Source organism: Montipora capricornis, chromosome 14, assembly GCF_036669925.1.
Source record: "Montipora capricornis isolate CH-2021 chromosome 14, ASM3666992v2, whole genome shotgun sequence".
Taxonomy (NCBI): Eukaryota; Metazoa; Cnidaria; class Anthozoa; order Scleractinia; family Acroporidae; genus Montipora; species Montipora capricornis.
In genome coordinates, this window is record NC_090896.1 from 25144082 (window position 1) to 25158505 (window position 14424).

The 14424-nt window shown below is 41.3% G+C and overlaps 3 protein-coding genes across 3 annotated transcripts; all 3 read left to right on the forward strand.

The window, feature by feature from the left end:
* Nucleotides 1-2647: 2647 nt before the first annotated feature.
* LOC138033612 (QRFP-like peptide receptor) lies at nucleotides 2648-4293 on the forward strand. The gene has a single exon (XM_068881405.1). It carries the CDS (start codon nucleotides 3022-3024, stop codon nucleotides 4060-4062), a length of 1041 nt encoding a protein of 346 aa, XP_068737506.1. The 5' UTR covers nucleotides 2648-3021; the 3' UTR covers nucleotides 4063-4293.
* A 6858-nt stretch (nucleotides 4294-11151) lies between these two features.
* LOC138031766 (uncharacterized) lies at nucleotides 11152-13162 on the forward strand. The gene is made up of 2 exons (XM_068879389.1): nucleotides 11152-11752; nucleotides 11952-13162. The coding sequence occupies exons 1-2, from the start codon at nucleotides 11152-11154 to the stop codon at nucleotides 13160-13162; spliced, it is 1812 nt and encodes a 603-aa protein (XP_068735490.1).
* A 286-nt stretch (nucleotides 13163-13448) lies between these two features.
* Nucleotides 13449-14264, forward strand: LOC138031767 (uncharacterized). The gene has a single exon (XM_068879390.1). It carries the CDS (start codon nucleotides 13449-13451, stop codon nucleotides 14262-14264), a length of 816 nt encoding a protein of 271 aa, XP_068735491.1.
* Nucleotides 14265-14424: the final 160 nt, after the last annotated feature.

Genomic DNA, 14424 nt, shown 5'->3' on the forward strand with positions numbered 1-14424 from the left:
CAGGCAAAACAAGTTGCATCTTGGTAGCCTGACAGTTAACTGACAAAATAATTTGCCTGCATGTGTTTAAATTAACAAATATACCAATACATCACTAACGTTTCATGTTTAACCGGAGAATTAGGGAAGCAGTTGTTCGAAGGTGTAATAGCTGTTAAGTTTTATTCCTTAGTTATCGAGTTCCATAAGTATAAAACTTAAAAATGGATTGCTTTAAAATCAGAAAAGAACCAATTCACCGTTGCTGTTGAGAAAAGTGTATGTCAGGCAAAACAAGTTGCATCTTGGTAGCCTGAAAGTTAAGACATAATTTGCCTGTGTTTAAATTAACTTGAAATAAAGAGAATAAAGAAATAATTTTCCATTTTTTAATTGCATGATGCTGGCCGTTGCAAACCGTGTTTTAGAAAATATTTCAAATTGATTTATTTTGCCTCTGGACTATTTTTACGCTTCACTCAAAATTAATTTAAAGTAATTTGAGATATTTGTCGTCATAAAAACTTTATGAAGAAGTCGGCCCAACAAATGTGTCGAGATTAACACCTCTCTCTCCCTTTATCTCTCGCTCTGCTTTTTTAGTGTGAGTCTTGTTACAACTCCCATTGAGATTTAGGTAATTTTTTTTACCTAAACAGCGGGGACCCACATTCCTGACCCAAGTTAAGCTCCTCATGTTGTCGATACGGATTGTCAGATGCTAGCTAGTTTGTCATTTCAGTGGAAATAAACACGTGCATTTTATTCCTCTCTTTTGTTCGTAGTAGAGCAAGTTTGGACATCATCAACATTGCATTTTACGAAGCAAAATAGGACTTCCATGATTTTTGAGACCTGAAATATTTAGGCGGATATCAGCGCATGAGTTATGCGGGTTTAACAGGATATCAGTGCACGAGTTCTGCGATTTATCAAAGCGATCATAACTAAGCCATGAATAAGCCACAGCTCTTTAGTGACTATAAAGGGTATTAAATTTGATTTTGATTTAAGGCAAACGTGAACAAACTGCAATAAAACAAGGTGTTCTTAGGAAATGTCCTAGTCAATAACCGAAATCAAGATCATTTGATGATTTGCTTCCGTTTTCTTACTCTTCCAAAAAAAAAATGGAATTCATTCAAGTCAACAAAACTTGTCATCATGTGCAAATATCTCAACCTCAATTTTCATGAAAGATTTCCTAATACTAATCTGTACAGTGACCGTTTAGGAGAATGTGAGTATTGAACAGAGGGCATAAAATTAAGGCTGGTTTTCACTAGCGTCGGAGTCGTAGTCGGAAGAGCTCTTATGACCTAGTAAAAACCTAGTAAAACCTAGTAAAGATCGGACTCTTAATAAGCGGAGTCATAAGCTCGACGGAACCGAAGTCGGAAGAATCAGAACGTTCTCATTTTCTTCCGACTCCGCTTATGACTCTGTCACTTATGATTCAGGGAAAACTGTAGATTGTTGGAGTCGCTAGCAGAAGCGGAAGAACCAACCAATCGCAATGCTTGGAATCGAGCATTGTGATTGGCTTATCCCCCCCGCCCTCCCTTCTGCTTCCGACTCCGACAATGCAGTTTTCGCTGGATCGTATCGCTCTGCGCTTCTGAGTACTATTACGACTCCATCGCTAGTGAAAACCAGCCTTTTAATGCTCTATCACTTGACATGAGAACAAAGGTGACAATATTGGTATCCGCTTAATTTGCGTTTCATTCAGTTGTACAGTCGAACCTCGATTATCCGGACTCCTTGGGACTAGACGAAATAGTTCGGATAATCGAGAATATGAATATTAATGAGGAACAAAAACTGATGAAATTAAGAAAGCGACAATTAATCGTGAAACAAAACATTTACAAATCGTTTGCAATACAATATGGTCTACATCTTCACTGTCCGTTGAGAATACCTTTACACGTGTTGGCAAACTTCATGATCTAAAGAGAGGGAGTATATTCTAAACACAGCTTCCTTCAAACCACTTTTTTGATAATATATTCCAGGCCCCAGTTGTTCAAAAGGTGGATAAAGCTATCCACTGGATAAATCACTATCCATTGGATAGCGCAATTGGTTTCGCTATTACTTATCCACTGGAGAGTGACTTATCCGGCGGATAGCGCTATCCAAAATTTATTTCAGAGGATCTAGAGAAAACGAAGCTTGCAAAGAGCTGAAACTTTTTTTTTTCAGGTTCGAGAAAATTGCCTTTCCTTGTTCAATACAAACTGTCAACTGCTATAGTTTTTCATTTAATTAAGTTTACGATGATTCAGGCAATTACTTCCTTTCTTTTGTCTGTAATAGAACAATTTTAGGCGTTATTAATTTTGTGAAAAAAATTGCTTTTGAAGAAGCAAGATTGGAATGGCTCATTTTTTCCCTCTTTGCTTTTGTGGTATATCTTTAACGCCCATTATACTTTTTATCCAAGCCATTCCTAGTAAATGAGAAGCCAGTGTAGTAACTCGAGGTACACACATTTAAATACGTGCCTCTTTGTAAACTGCTGTCTTAAAGTCGGTCAAATTTGAGAAGAGACAATTTCAAATGTTTTGTGACATCCGTCACTTAAATTGGCGAAAGTAGGAACAAAGGAGAAGAAATGAAACTTTAGTCAAATGAGATTGTTAAATGCAGCTTACAAGCAAGGTCTACCTGATAATTACCATTGCGATTTACAATCTCAATCAATCTGTTTAATGAAGATCTCCCACAGAGTTCTACAAAATTTGTATTCTGACCGTTTAGGAGCTGAGAATCTTCTTATCGAACGAGAAGAAAAAAGTCGGCCAAATGACAAGTGACATAGCAAGCAAATATTCGCTCCATTTGAGTTTCATAAGTCAGTTGTGAAAGAGAAGGAGTATAGAGAGGATGTATGACGGTTATTAACTCTTCAGTTTGGTTCTGGTTAGACGCTGGATCTCGAAGTGGAAAATCGAAGAAGTTACAAAAAAAAAAAGCAAAACAAAACATTAAATTGATCTCTTCGCGACGTTTCTACACGGGCTCAAAACGGAAATCATGTCGGTTAACGAAACGGATTTGAACAGTTTTCGAGACTTTAAAAAGTATACGATCGAGCGAGTAGACGTGGTTTTTGCTGTTCTGTATTCGTTGCTGTTAATTGTCGGGTTTACAGGAAACTGTCTCGTTATAACTGTGGTTCGCAAAACAAAAAGTATGCACACGACCACAAATATTCTTCTCGTCAACTTAGCTGTCAGCGATATTGTCATTCTACTTTGGTTCCCAAGAACCTACAGCTTTGTTTTTTACCCCATACATCCTTCAGGAAAAACTGGCGATTATATTTGCAAAATGTTCACAGGCAATGCTATCATAACTGTGGCAATAGCCAGCTCTGTCCTAACACTCTCCGTTCTGGCCATAGAACGCTACCACGCACTGATGAAGCCCATGAGGACGGAACTTCAACTAACCATTGAACATGTTAAATACGTTGTCTTTTTTATTTGGATCGGAGCGATCTCAATAAGCTTTCCGAATTTTTCAGAAAGCAAGTACAGTCAACGATATGGAAGGTGCGTATGTCCATTCAGTTTGGAGTTAGCTTCTTCACTTCGCACTCATGTTATTTGTACTGTTGTATTTTGGGGTTTCGTACCGTTTGTCGTTTTTGCGTACTGTTATTTCCAGATCATCCGAGGGTTGTTTTTAGGCCACACTGTCTGTGCGGAGGCGCCGTCGGGCAATGGAGATGATCGTACCAAACAGCGGCTAGCTAAACTCTTAATAAGCGTAACAGTTGCGTTTTACGTTTGTTTTATTCCGTACTGCGCCTTTTTTCTATACATCGCGCTGGAACACCGCCGCAAACTTATCTCTAACCAGGAAACGCTGTCTCTTCTCTTACGTGTGTTTGAGTTTTTGATGTACTGCAGTTCCTGCTTAAACCCAGTTCTTTACGCGTTCCGCAGCTCAAATTACCGGGATGGTTTCAAGGCAGTTTTCACCAAACACACTGCCATCCACTCCAGTAGATTCGCATCTGTACATGTTGTGCGCAACCGCGACAATCCTGAATCTGGATTAGATGTTTAAGACTTGCGAAGTATTTACCAGCGAATTCGAAGTTAGTTTGTTTCATTTGAAGGTATGATCATGCATGACAGCCTCTTCAACAAAAAAAGACACAAAGGATTTTTTAGATTGGTCAATATTTCCTGCCCACGTACCCGCACAAAAGAAGAACTTCAATTGTAAAGCACCTAGAGCTTATTTGCCTTCCAACCGATACACAGGAAACAAGACATAATTTTGTTTATTATTGGGTATTTGAGAGAATGTTTAACACATATTAAATGAAAGGTGTTACAATTGAACCCACTGGGAACTTGGAAAAATCCGAGCCCCAGATGGGATTCGAACCCGCGATTCGTGGGTTCGAATCCCATCTGGGGCTCGGATTTTTCCGAGTTCCCAGTGGGTTCAATTGTAACACTTTTCATTTAATATGTATTGGGTATTTAAAAGTTTTTTGCTTTTTCTTTTCTTTTTCTGTTTTTTTTATGAGTTTTTGTTAATTTCGTATCACGGTAGGTCATTAAATTGTACAAATTTATGTGTAAAGAAGGTTTTAGTTTGCATTTAGTGGGCTAACATCACTGGCACCGAGATTTCTTTATCAACGGTGATGAATTTATGTAACTTTCTACTTTCTATGTTTCAATCCGGCTTCAGTTGAGTTTGACTGTGAAAACGTTCAACATAAATCATGATAGTGACAAATTATTAATATTCCTTCCCCAATATATTTAATCAGTGAAACTAAAGTGGGCCGGCATTTGAAGCTTTCAATTAAAGCGGAAGGAAAAATCGTAGAAGGCGTTTATCATCCAACAGGCATTTCAATTATATAGTTCTTCATCGGACTCCTGCATCAACGCTTCTTGCCTTATTGTACGTTTGACAACAATTTCAATTGCTGGGTTTAGTTCAGAGCGATAGTGTCTTAAGCAAAGAGCCTAACAAAAAATACTGGATATTTTAAACTCCACGATGTTACTAAAGGTGTATGCACGATTTTGTCAATAGCCAGTAGAGCAGGCGGTCTAAAGCTCGTAATGAGCCGCCATTTTGAAAGCACACAGCCGGTAGAGGATTGAGACGTTCATACTGTCCACCTCTCACTGAGTGCAGTTTTTTTGACTGGCCTCAGGCCTCTGTTAGTCTTGCTATCCAAGATGTCGACCAATAGTTCTTACTAAAACAAAAGTACGCCTGCTTTGCAGGCTATAGTGTCTATAAATATGGGTTATTGACCAAGCGTGAGGTTAAGATGGCTGGATATTGGCCAAGTTCGTCTCGCTCCATAAACACGCAAAAAAAGAACGAGGCCAATATCCAGCCATCTTGACAGAACAAGCTCGGTCAATAAAGGATTTATTATATGACTTAAAACACCAAAAAATGATCTTTGATCTTGCGGGAGCAAGCGACAAATCCCGTGTGGGCGAGATAGCTCCATCTTGCCCTTTCGGGTAGCCAATCACAGCGCGGGATTTGGTTCATCTTGTCCGCTCACGGAGCTAGTCACGTAATAAATGTAAATAACACTCGCGTTAACGTTTGTTGTCCACTTAGAGATAGAAAAAATAATGCTGAGTGGGAATTATGGGATCTAGGTTCTTATTCATGGATTGAAAATAGTGGGCTGGGAGAGGATTAGTCTTCAACCTTTGGTTTGAAGGAAACATGGGTAAATGGGACACTGACATGTCAAGATATTTTTAGGGAACTAGTTTAAAACACAGCGAATTTTAACGCTTATTACTAATAATTAGTATTTTGGATCAGATTAATATATTTCTTCTTAACTTTTAATTCACTCAGAGTTAGGTGTCCCCAATTAGTTTACGTATATGTAAGCTAGATCTACCTGACATATTAATAAAGTTATTGATCGATTGATTGATTGATTGATTGATGGAAGTGAGGAAGCTGAGGAAGTCTTTTGTGTAAGCTCGGAGGTGATGTAACCTGCCATCACAGATAATGTTTGCCTGACGTCTGTGTTCGCAGGGTAGAAATGGTGGTGTTGCGTGTGAATGGCAACAGCTGAGAAGAACGACCTCTGGGCAGTTTGGAAGCATTCGTAGTAAGGTCAATTTCTCTAATCGGCTATTTCTAGTATTTGAAATTTTTGAGATGGCACGGACGGAAGAACTATGATTGAAGAAGAAGTCTATGATTGAAGGACTTCCTTCTTCGTGGCGCCAACGGGAAAGAATTGCATTATATTCTATGAAGACGATAATGACATTGAAATTATATAGTCAGTGAGCAGGCTGACTTGTTTGGGACATCGAACGCGTGATTTGGCGGCGGAGCTACCAGCGGGCGAGATGAATGGGGCCAGACTCGCTCCCTGGCGGCTCCACCTCCAAATTACTCCCTCGATGCCCCAAACAAGTCAGCCTGCTTGCAAGCAAACATTGATAAGGGTATATTTGTTCACGAGGGATTTCTTTGGGTGAGTTTCTTCAAATTTTTCCACTTCGCAACATGGTGGCTTAAAATCTGATTTTAAAGTGCAACTAAACTCAAATATTTTTTTGTCCCTAATATAAATCTCCCATCCAAAGCAAACATATGTCACCATTGTCACCCAGAATGTCGCCTTTTCTGTGCCGTGCAAGCTACGCAAACTTGGAAGAACAAGCAGTAATTTAATTGGACCCACGACCATGATGTGGGAGGCCTGGGTCTATTCTCGATTTTACGTCACAAACTGCTTTGCATTCCTGTTTCAAGGAAATTTTGTGGGCCAAATTACTGCTAGTTTTGATAACTTTGCGCGTCTTGCCCGGCAGATAAAAGATGCCCGAAAGAGTTTGAGGTAAAAATGGCAAAACATGTTTACTTTTGGTGGGAAATTTAATATAGTAGACGAAAAATATTTGAGCCGTTTAGGTTAACTTTAAGTTTGTCAAAACTTCTGCAATCAGGCAGAAAGTTTATTCCATCGGCCCAGGCTGACAAAACGTTTCCTTGGAGCTAGAAGCTGAATTTGGACGTATAACTGAATGCATCGTTAGAGCGATTTTCAATTGAGTATCGACAGTAATTAGCGAATTACTTTGGTTTATGATTACTTCACTCAGTGATTGGTTCAAATTTTTCGCGCCACTTTTTCAACCAATCCGAAGTGACACCAAAACCAATCGTGGCTCGCGCGTGCACACTTTCCCGCGCTTTGTGTCGGCTACGAGTAATTACTTCGAATTTGGATTGGTTTGCTGGATTGTCTCCGTCCTTTTTTTGGCGAAAGCAATTACTTTGGTCTCATTTGAAAACCGCTCTACCTTCTTTTTAAATTAATTGGGACCATATAAGAACACCTACGAACTTTGGGTCCCCCTGATGAAGACACTGTAACTTTTTAAGCAATATTAAAAATATTGATCAAAACCAGAGTATCATCAAGCCATGTCTTATAATTACTGTCAACCTGGTTGCAATGTGAACCCGAACTTTGTTGGAGGTAATCTTTGTACCACATCAGCTGGCCCCAGTTGTTCAAACAATGAATAGCGCTATCCACCAGATAAATCACTCTCCAGTGGATAAGAAATAGCGAAATCAATTGCACAATCCAATGGATAGTGATTTATCCTGTGGATAGCGATATCCATCTTTTGAACAACTGGGGCCAGATGTGTTGCATTGATCAAAAAAGGAGCAAAATTTTGTCTCGTGGAGAGTAATCGAGAGTAATCGCAAGATCGTAGGTTCGACTCCTGCAAAGGAGAACTCGGATTCATTTCGTGAGTCAGCATCGAATAAAAAATAAGCCCTCTTGGCCACTTTAAGCCACTTTTGGTTTCCCGCTAAATTGAGCGAAAGCGCGCTCACCCAAGCTGATGATGCAAGGTAAGGGTGTGCAATGCATAACTGTAGTGGACTTCGCACTTTGTTTCTAATTATAAACAGCTGAAAAATTCAGGTCTTTTCAACGGGATTTAAACTCATGACCTTTGCGATGCCGGTGCAATGTTCTACCAACTGAACTATGAAGCCACTCACTGAAGGACTTATGAATAAAGCGACATTTGGGTAAATTGTCTAGCAAAGTGCGAGGATCACTTGTCTCTTTCGTCTAATATATAGAGTTAGCCAAGCCTAAAAGCGGAGCTCCCGGGTTATTTATTCTTACTTGCCTTACTTAAACAATGAATTAACGATTTTTTTTGTTCAGCCGTGGCGAAGAGCAATCCAATAAAGGAAACCAAACAAAACAAAACAATCTAAAACGAATTCTTTCGTTTTTGCTCTTCTTTCATAGGTAGTCCAGGCATCATGCGACTTTTGATATCAGATTCAAAATTAAAAATCTTCTAAATCTATGGCAACAAATGCAATACAGAGCAAGATGCATCTCTAAAACAATTAAAAGTGATAATGTTAGATCCAAACGCCTGCTCATTAGTGGGGTTGTATTCCTCTCTTAGGAATAGAGTTGTCAGCTATTTAAGGACGTTCGCGCTAATTGTTTGTGCGCAACGTTACTGCGCAGGTAACGCGACTATAATATGTCACGCATTACTTCGAGCGTTTGTGAAGTTGAGGTTTTAAAACCTTTGCAAAAACCGTGGACGATAAGTCTTGCACAGCGTTAGATCACAGAACATCTTAATCAGTCAAAACTGATTTAAAATATTTATGAAAGTCAAGTAGACTACTGCACGAATGATATTCCTGAGGTTTTATCAGTCGTGCACTAGTCTACTTGACTTTCACACAGATTTTTCAAGCATCAGTTAAAATAACATGGCGACAAAAACGTCGAGGAAAAAATTCCAGGCCGGCAATAGAATGGCACATTTATTTCCGAATCATCATGAAACTTCAAAGAGAAGTGAGCGGGAGGATGGAAAAGCTCTGGAAAAGGTAGCTGATCGAGTAGCCTAGTGGCTGAAAGTTTGGAAAACTCGAGGACGAACCGTTGCGTAAATTTAATGGGGCTGTTTCTTTTTAATGTTTTTATTACCCTACGAACTTAAGTTCAAAGTGAATGCATGTTTTTAAAGTTCTTTTCCTTTACTTTCGTGAAAATTGAGCGGTATTTTCGTCCTCGTCCGCTTGAATATTGCGGACCTGCGTGGAAACAATCAGCGATTGAATTTCACAAAAAACACACTCCAGAGGATGAGCATGACAGCAATGGAGAGATATTATACAAAACCCCAACCAAATGAAGATGACCCCTGCTTAAAACTTCGTTGCTATGCTCGAGAAAGGTTTTTTTTTCGGTGAAAACCTTTCATCTCTCCTCAACACGAGCGACCTCTTTTGGGTTCCAGTCCTTGCCCGACAAGTCACGCAAAAGCGTGACAAACGAACTTTTCCGAGAGCTTTGCAAAATCACATCGATTTTACTCGTTCAGATCATCGGTGACCCCTATTTTTTTAATCATGAATCACTTACTTTACTTGCTATCTACAAAATATGATGAAATGAAAAAATTCTCACCGTAACAAGTTATCTTTTTTTAACATTTTCCTTCCGCGAGCCATCCAATTCCGGTAGTGGTTGCAACGGATAGAGCTTACGAAAACGCTCGTCGAGGATGAACTCTACTGTTTACCACATCCCTAGCGGCATACAATTATCTAAAAATCTCACTCCTAAAAACCTATGCACGGAAACTTTCACTCCAACAGTTTATTTTTATGATTTTCGATGGATGAGCAGATGAGCCTACATCTCGCTATTATGACCGATTTCTCGAAATTAAGGCATTTTTCCACTGCCATTTTCTCCGAAACAAAGTCGGTGACCTCCATTTTTTTTTTCATTTTTGGAGTAAGTACTTTATGACCTAACTCTAGGCGAGAAATGAAGAAAATCTCACCGTAGGAAGATTTTGGTGCGAACGTCCTTAAGGCTTAATTTAGTCATTTCTAGGGTTCTCGATCAGTCATTTTCGCTTGTGAGTAGTTCTTGTAGTTTCGCTTTCTGCAGTGTGTTACTTTCTTCGCTTCAAGCAGTCAATATTCAGTTACCAGCTCCTAACAAATGTAAGTGTATCTTTTCGTCGAGTTTCTGTTTACGATTAGTTCATTTTACTAAGTAATTTTTGTATTTGTTTGTTTTCTAGTCTTAACCGCTTTTCGCTTTCACCGCATGGGTTGAGTTCGCGCCGTCATAGGCAGTTGAATGAAGACTAAAGCGTGTTTGAATTTTTATCGCTGGAGTTTTGTAGTCGTCAGAAGATCACATCGTTAAGAATTTGTCCTGAGTTTGCCGAGATTTGATGGCGGCGAAAGAAGATGGTCCCGGTGGTGGTGATGTTGTCTTTGGCGCTGCTAGCGCGGCACTAGATCAAGTTATTTCACTCGAAGACCTTCGGCGGCTAAAGAATTCCAGATCTGGATATCTCTCGGTAGTTACAATTAAAAGGAATGAAATTTAAGTGTTGCTGTCCCGCGAAGGGAACGCCTCTCGCGTTAAAGAGAAAATGTCAGAGTTTGTCGCTGCATTCGCTGCTTTCCAGGAAGCTCATGTTGTATATATGTCGTACCTGTCTGACGAGTCGAGCGTTTTGAGGTGCCATGAATCTTTCGAACGTGAGTCTGTTCGCAAGGATGACTTTATCCATGAAGTTCAAGGTTGGATTAAAAGAACTGAGGAAGTGGCGCGTTTAGACTCTCAGTTGCAACCAGAAGGCTCTGCAAGTCAGATCGTGTCGAGAACCTCAGCCTCCAGACTTTCTAGTAGAAAATCTCATCGTTCTTCTCGCAGTGGTTCGCGTGGAAGTAATGTATCTTCATTGTCCGTGGCCAGAGCTAAAGAATCTGCACGCGTAGCAGAGTTAAAAGCGGAAGAGGCGGTTCTTCAGAAGAGACAGCTACTAGAGAAACAGAAGTTTCACCTTCAACTGGAAGAAGAACGCTTAAGAAGAAGAGTGGCACCATCCCCCCTTGCCTATTAACAACGAAAGGGCTGTTTCAGAGTCCTCCGAAGTGCTTTCTTCGCCAAGCGAAAGGGCTTTTCACGAAATGTTAGGACTCCATCAGCAACAGAACGCTCTGCAACAGCAACAAAATAAAATTGTGGAGATGCTTGCAATACAACAGAAGAAAAGTGCTTTCCCTTAGCCTCGTGTCCCTATCTTCAACGGAGACCCTATGGAATATGAACCCTTCGTAAGAGCGTTTGAGAGTATAATCGGGTCCAAGACGTCAAGCAGTAGCGAAAGGCTCTATTACCTTGAGCACTTTACTGGTGGAGATGTGAGAGAGCTCGTGCGATCGTGCCATTATCTCCCACCTAAAAATGGTTATCAAGAAGCTCAACGACTGATCAGGAAGAAGTTTGGTGATAATTACCACGTTGCAGCTGCATATGAAACCAAGACACTGAATCTGCCTAATGTGAAAGTAGAGGACGGCCAAGCCCTAAGTCGATTTGCCATTTTCCTAATGAGGTGCAAGAATGCCATGCAGATTAGTAGGAACCTAACCAAGCTTGAACAACCCGAAACCATTAAGAAGTTATCTCTGAAGTTGCCGTTCAGTTTAAGAGTAAGATGGCGGCGCTTGGTAGATGAAATCATGGAGGATCAAGGAAGGGCTATCCGGTTTAATGACCTTGCTGAGTTTGTCGACCATGAAGCTCGCGTAGCGACCAACCCTCTCTTCGGGAAGATTGTCGAAGACTCTAGGCCTAGACCTGATACACGTCGAGATCTCTTGAATAAAGGATCCCACGAGAAAACGAAAGAAAGACGTAGTTTTGCTTCGCATGTTAACAATTGCCTGACCTCACCTGCCACCAGGGAATTGTCAAGTTCAGACTTACCTACAGTAGAAGAAGTCTCTTGCCTTTATTGCAACGATCATCACGCCCTAGAGAGCTGCAAATCTCTTAGGAGTCGCCCCTAGGGGGAACGAATCGAGTTTATGAAGTTTAAGCGTCTTTGCTTAAGAAGCCAAAGAAGTAAAGAACTTGGACCTTAGTAAAGAAAATCTACCATTCGAAAGAGCCCTTGGAGTTCGATGGTGCATAGAAACGGATACTTTTGGGTTCAAGATAGACCTGAAACATAGCCCACCCACACGAAGAGGTAGCCTTTCGGTTTTGAGTTCAGTTTATGATCCTCTTGATCTCGCTGCACCGTTCGTGTTGCCAGCCCAACGCTTGCTTCAAGATTTATGCCGGGAGAAGCTAGGATGTGATGATGCGATCCCCTCAAAGTACGAGGTTTCTTGGGAACGATGGTTGGCAGATGTACCCAAATTGTCTAAATTCTCTGTCGAACGCTACCTGAAGCCAGATGGTTTTGGTGTCATTACGTCCAGTCAGCTACATCATTTTGCTGATGCATCTGAAATCGGTAATGGGTCAGTTAGTTATCTTCGTCTTGTCAATGCCCACAATGAAGCCCATTGCTTTTTTCTCTGCGCGAAGTCACGTGTCACTCCGTCGAAGATGATAACGATCCCTCGTCTGGAATTGTCTGCGGCGGTGACAGCTGTTAAGCAAGACAGATTATTGAAGAGAGAGTTGGAGATCTCAGTCAATGCAAGGTCGGTCTTCTGGACGGACAGTACCGCAGTTCTGCGCTACGTCAAGAATGAAACAAACCGGTACCACAACTTTGTTGCCAATAGGGTGGCGATTATTCGTGACGGGTCCCAGCCTAATCAGTGGTTTCATGTCAATGGCGATAATAACCCTGCTGATGACGCCTCGCGTGGTTTGACGGCAGATATTTTCCTTCGTCAAAGTCGTTGGTTAACGGGGCCGGCATCCCTTTGGAAGCATGACAGCATGTGGCCAGCGCAAGATCAGCTATTTGGCGAGATTGCAAATAATGATCCTGAAGTGAAAAGAGAAGTTCGAGCCGGCGTGTCTTCTCTGAGCATCCCTAAAAGTCCATTATTGCAGTACGCTAGCAGATGTTCCTCATGGTCTCTCCTGGTGAAAGTCGTTGCCTGGCTTTTCCGTTACAGAGATAATCTCCTCAAGGCAAGTAAAGGAGACAAACCACGAAATGGCAGTCTTATGCTTATCACCCTTAAAGAAATCCAACGGGCAGAGGGAGAAATTCTAAAGCACGTCCAACGGCAATCCTTCCTGGAGGAAACGGCAAATCCTAAGAAGCAGGTTAAGAAGAGTAGTCGCCTTTACAATTAAGCTCGACCCAATCTTTGTGAATGGTCTGTTGCGCGTGGCTGGTAGACCTCGCAACTCTACGTTGTCTTCAGAGTCAAAGAATCAGATTATTCTCCCGAAAGATGATCGCGTGAGGAGATTAATTATCGATCATTATCACAAGGCGTGTGGCCATTCTGGAAGAAAGCATGTTTTGTCCCTCATCCGCGAAAGATTTTGGATAACTGGGGGAAGTTCAGCCGTAAAGAGTGTTCTCGCAAAGTGCGTCATATGCCGACGTTCACAAGCATCTCTTTGTCGACAGAAAATGGCTGACTTGCCAGAAGATCGCGTTCGACCTGACAGACCACCGATCACGTCAGTTGGCTTAGATTTCTTTGGTCCCTTCCAAGTTTGTCGTGGTCGTAGTCTCGTTAAGAGATACGGTGTAAATTTCACCTGCTTAGCTATCTGCGCTGTGCATATAGAAGTTGCTTTCAGCCTCGACACAGACTCCTTTCTGTTGGCTCTTCGAAGATTTATTTCGAGAAGAGGTCAAGTAAAGGAAATCTATTCAGACAATGGCACCAATTTCACAAGTGGTGAGCGAGAGCTCCGCGATGCTATTTCAGAGTGGAACCAAGAGAAAATCCACAATTCTCTTTTGCAGAAAAATATCAAGTGGACCTTCAGCCCCCCTTACGGTTCCCATTTTGGAGGTATCTGGGAAAGATGCATACGAACCATCAGGAAGATTCTTCGGTCCTTACTGAGGGAACAAATAACGGAGTATGAAAGTCTACCCACGCTAATGTGCGAAGTCGAGAGCATCCTTAACAGTCGACCCATCTCGGCCGTATCCAGCGACCCCTGCGACTTGGAGGTCTTGACTCCTACTCATTTGCTTTTACTAAAATCCGAAGCCCCCTTGCCTCCTGGTCTATTCCAGCACAAAGATCTACTTTCAAGACGCCGTTGGAGGCAAGTGCAGTATCTCGCGGATGTGTTTTGGAGAAGATGGTGCAAGGAATTTCTTCCCCTTTTACAGATTCGTCAAAAATGGGTTCGTCCAAGGAGAAATCTGGCAGTTGAAGACATCGTCTTAGTCGAAATAAAAGTTTACACCGTAATTCTTGGCCTTTAGGGAAAATCGTTGAGGTGTTCCCCGACAAGAGAGGATTTGTTCGCCGTGCTAAAGTGAGCATGAAATCAGGTGTTTTTGAAAGACCTATTGATAAACTCTGCCTTCTGGTTGAAGGAGAAGAATGAAGTGATCCAAGATGCCAATTTTGAACGTTGTTTGA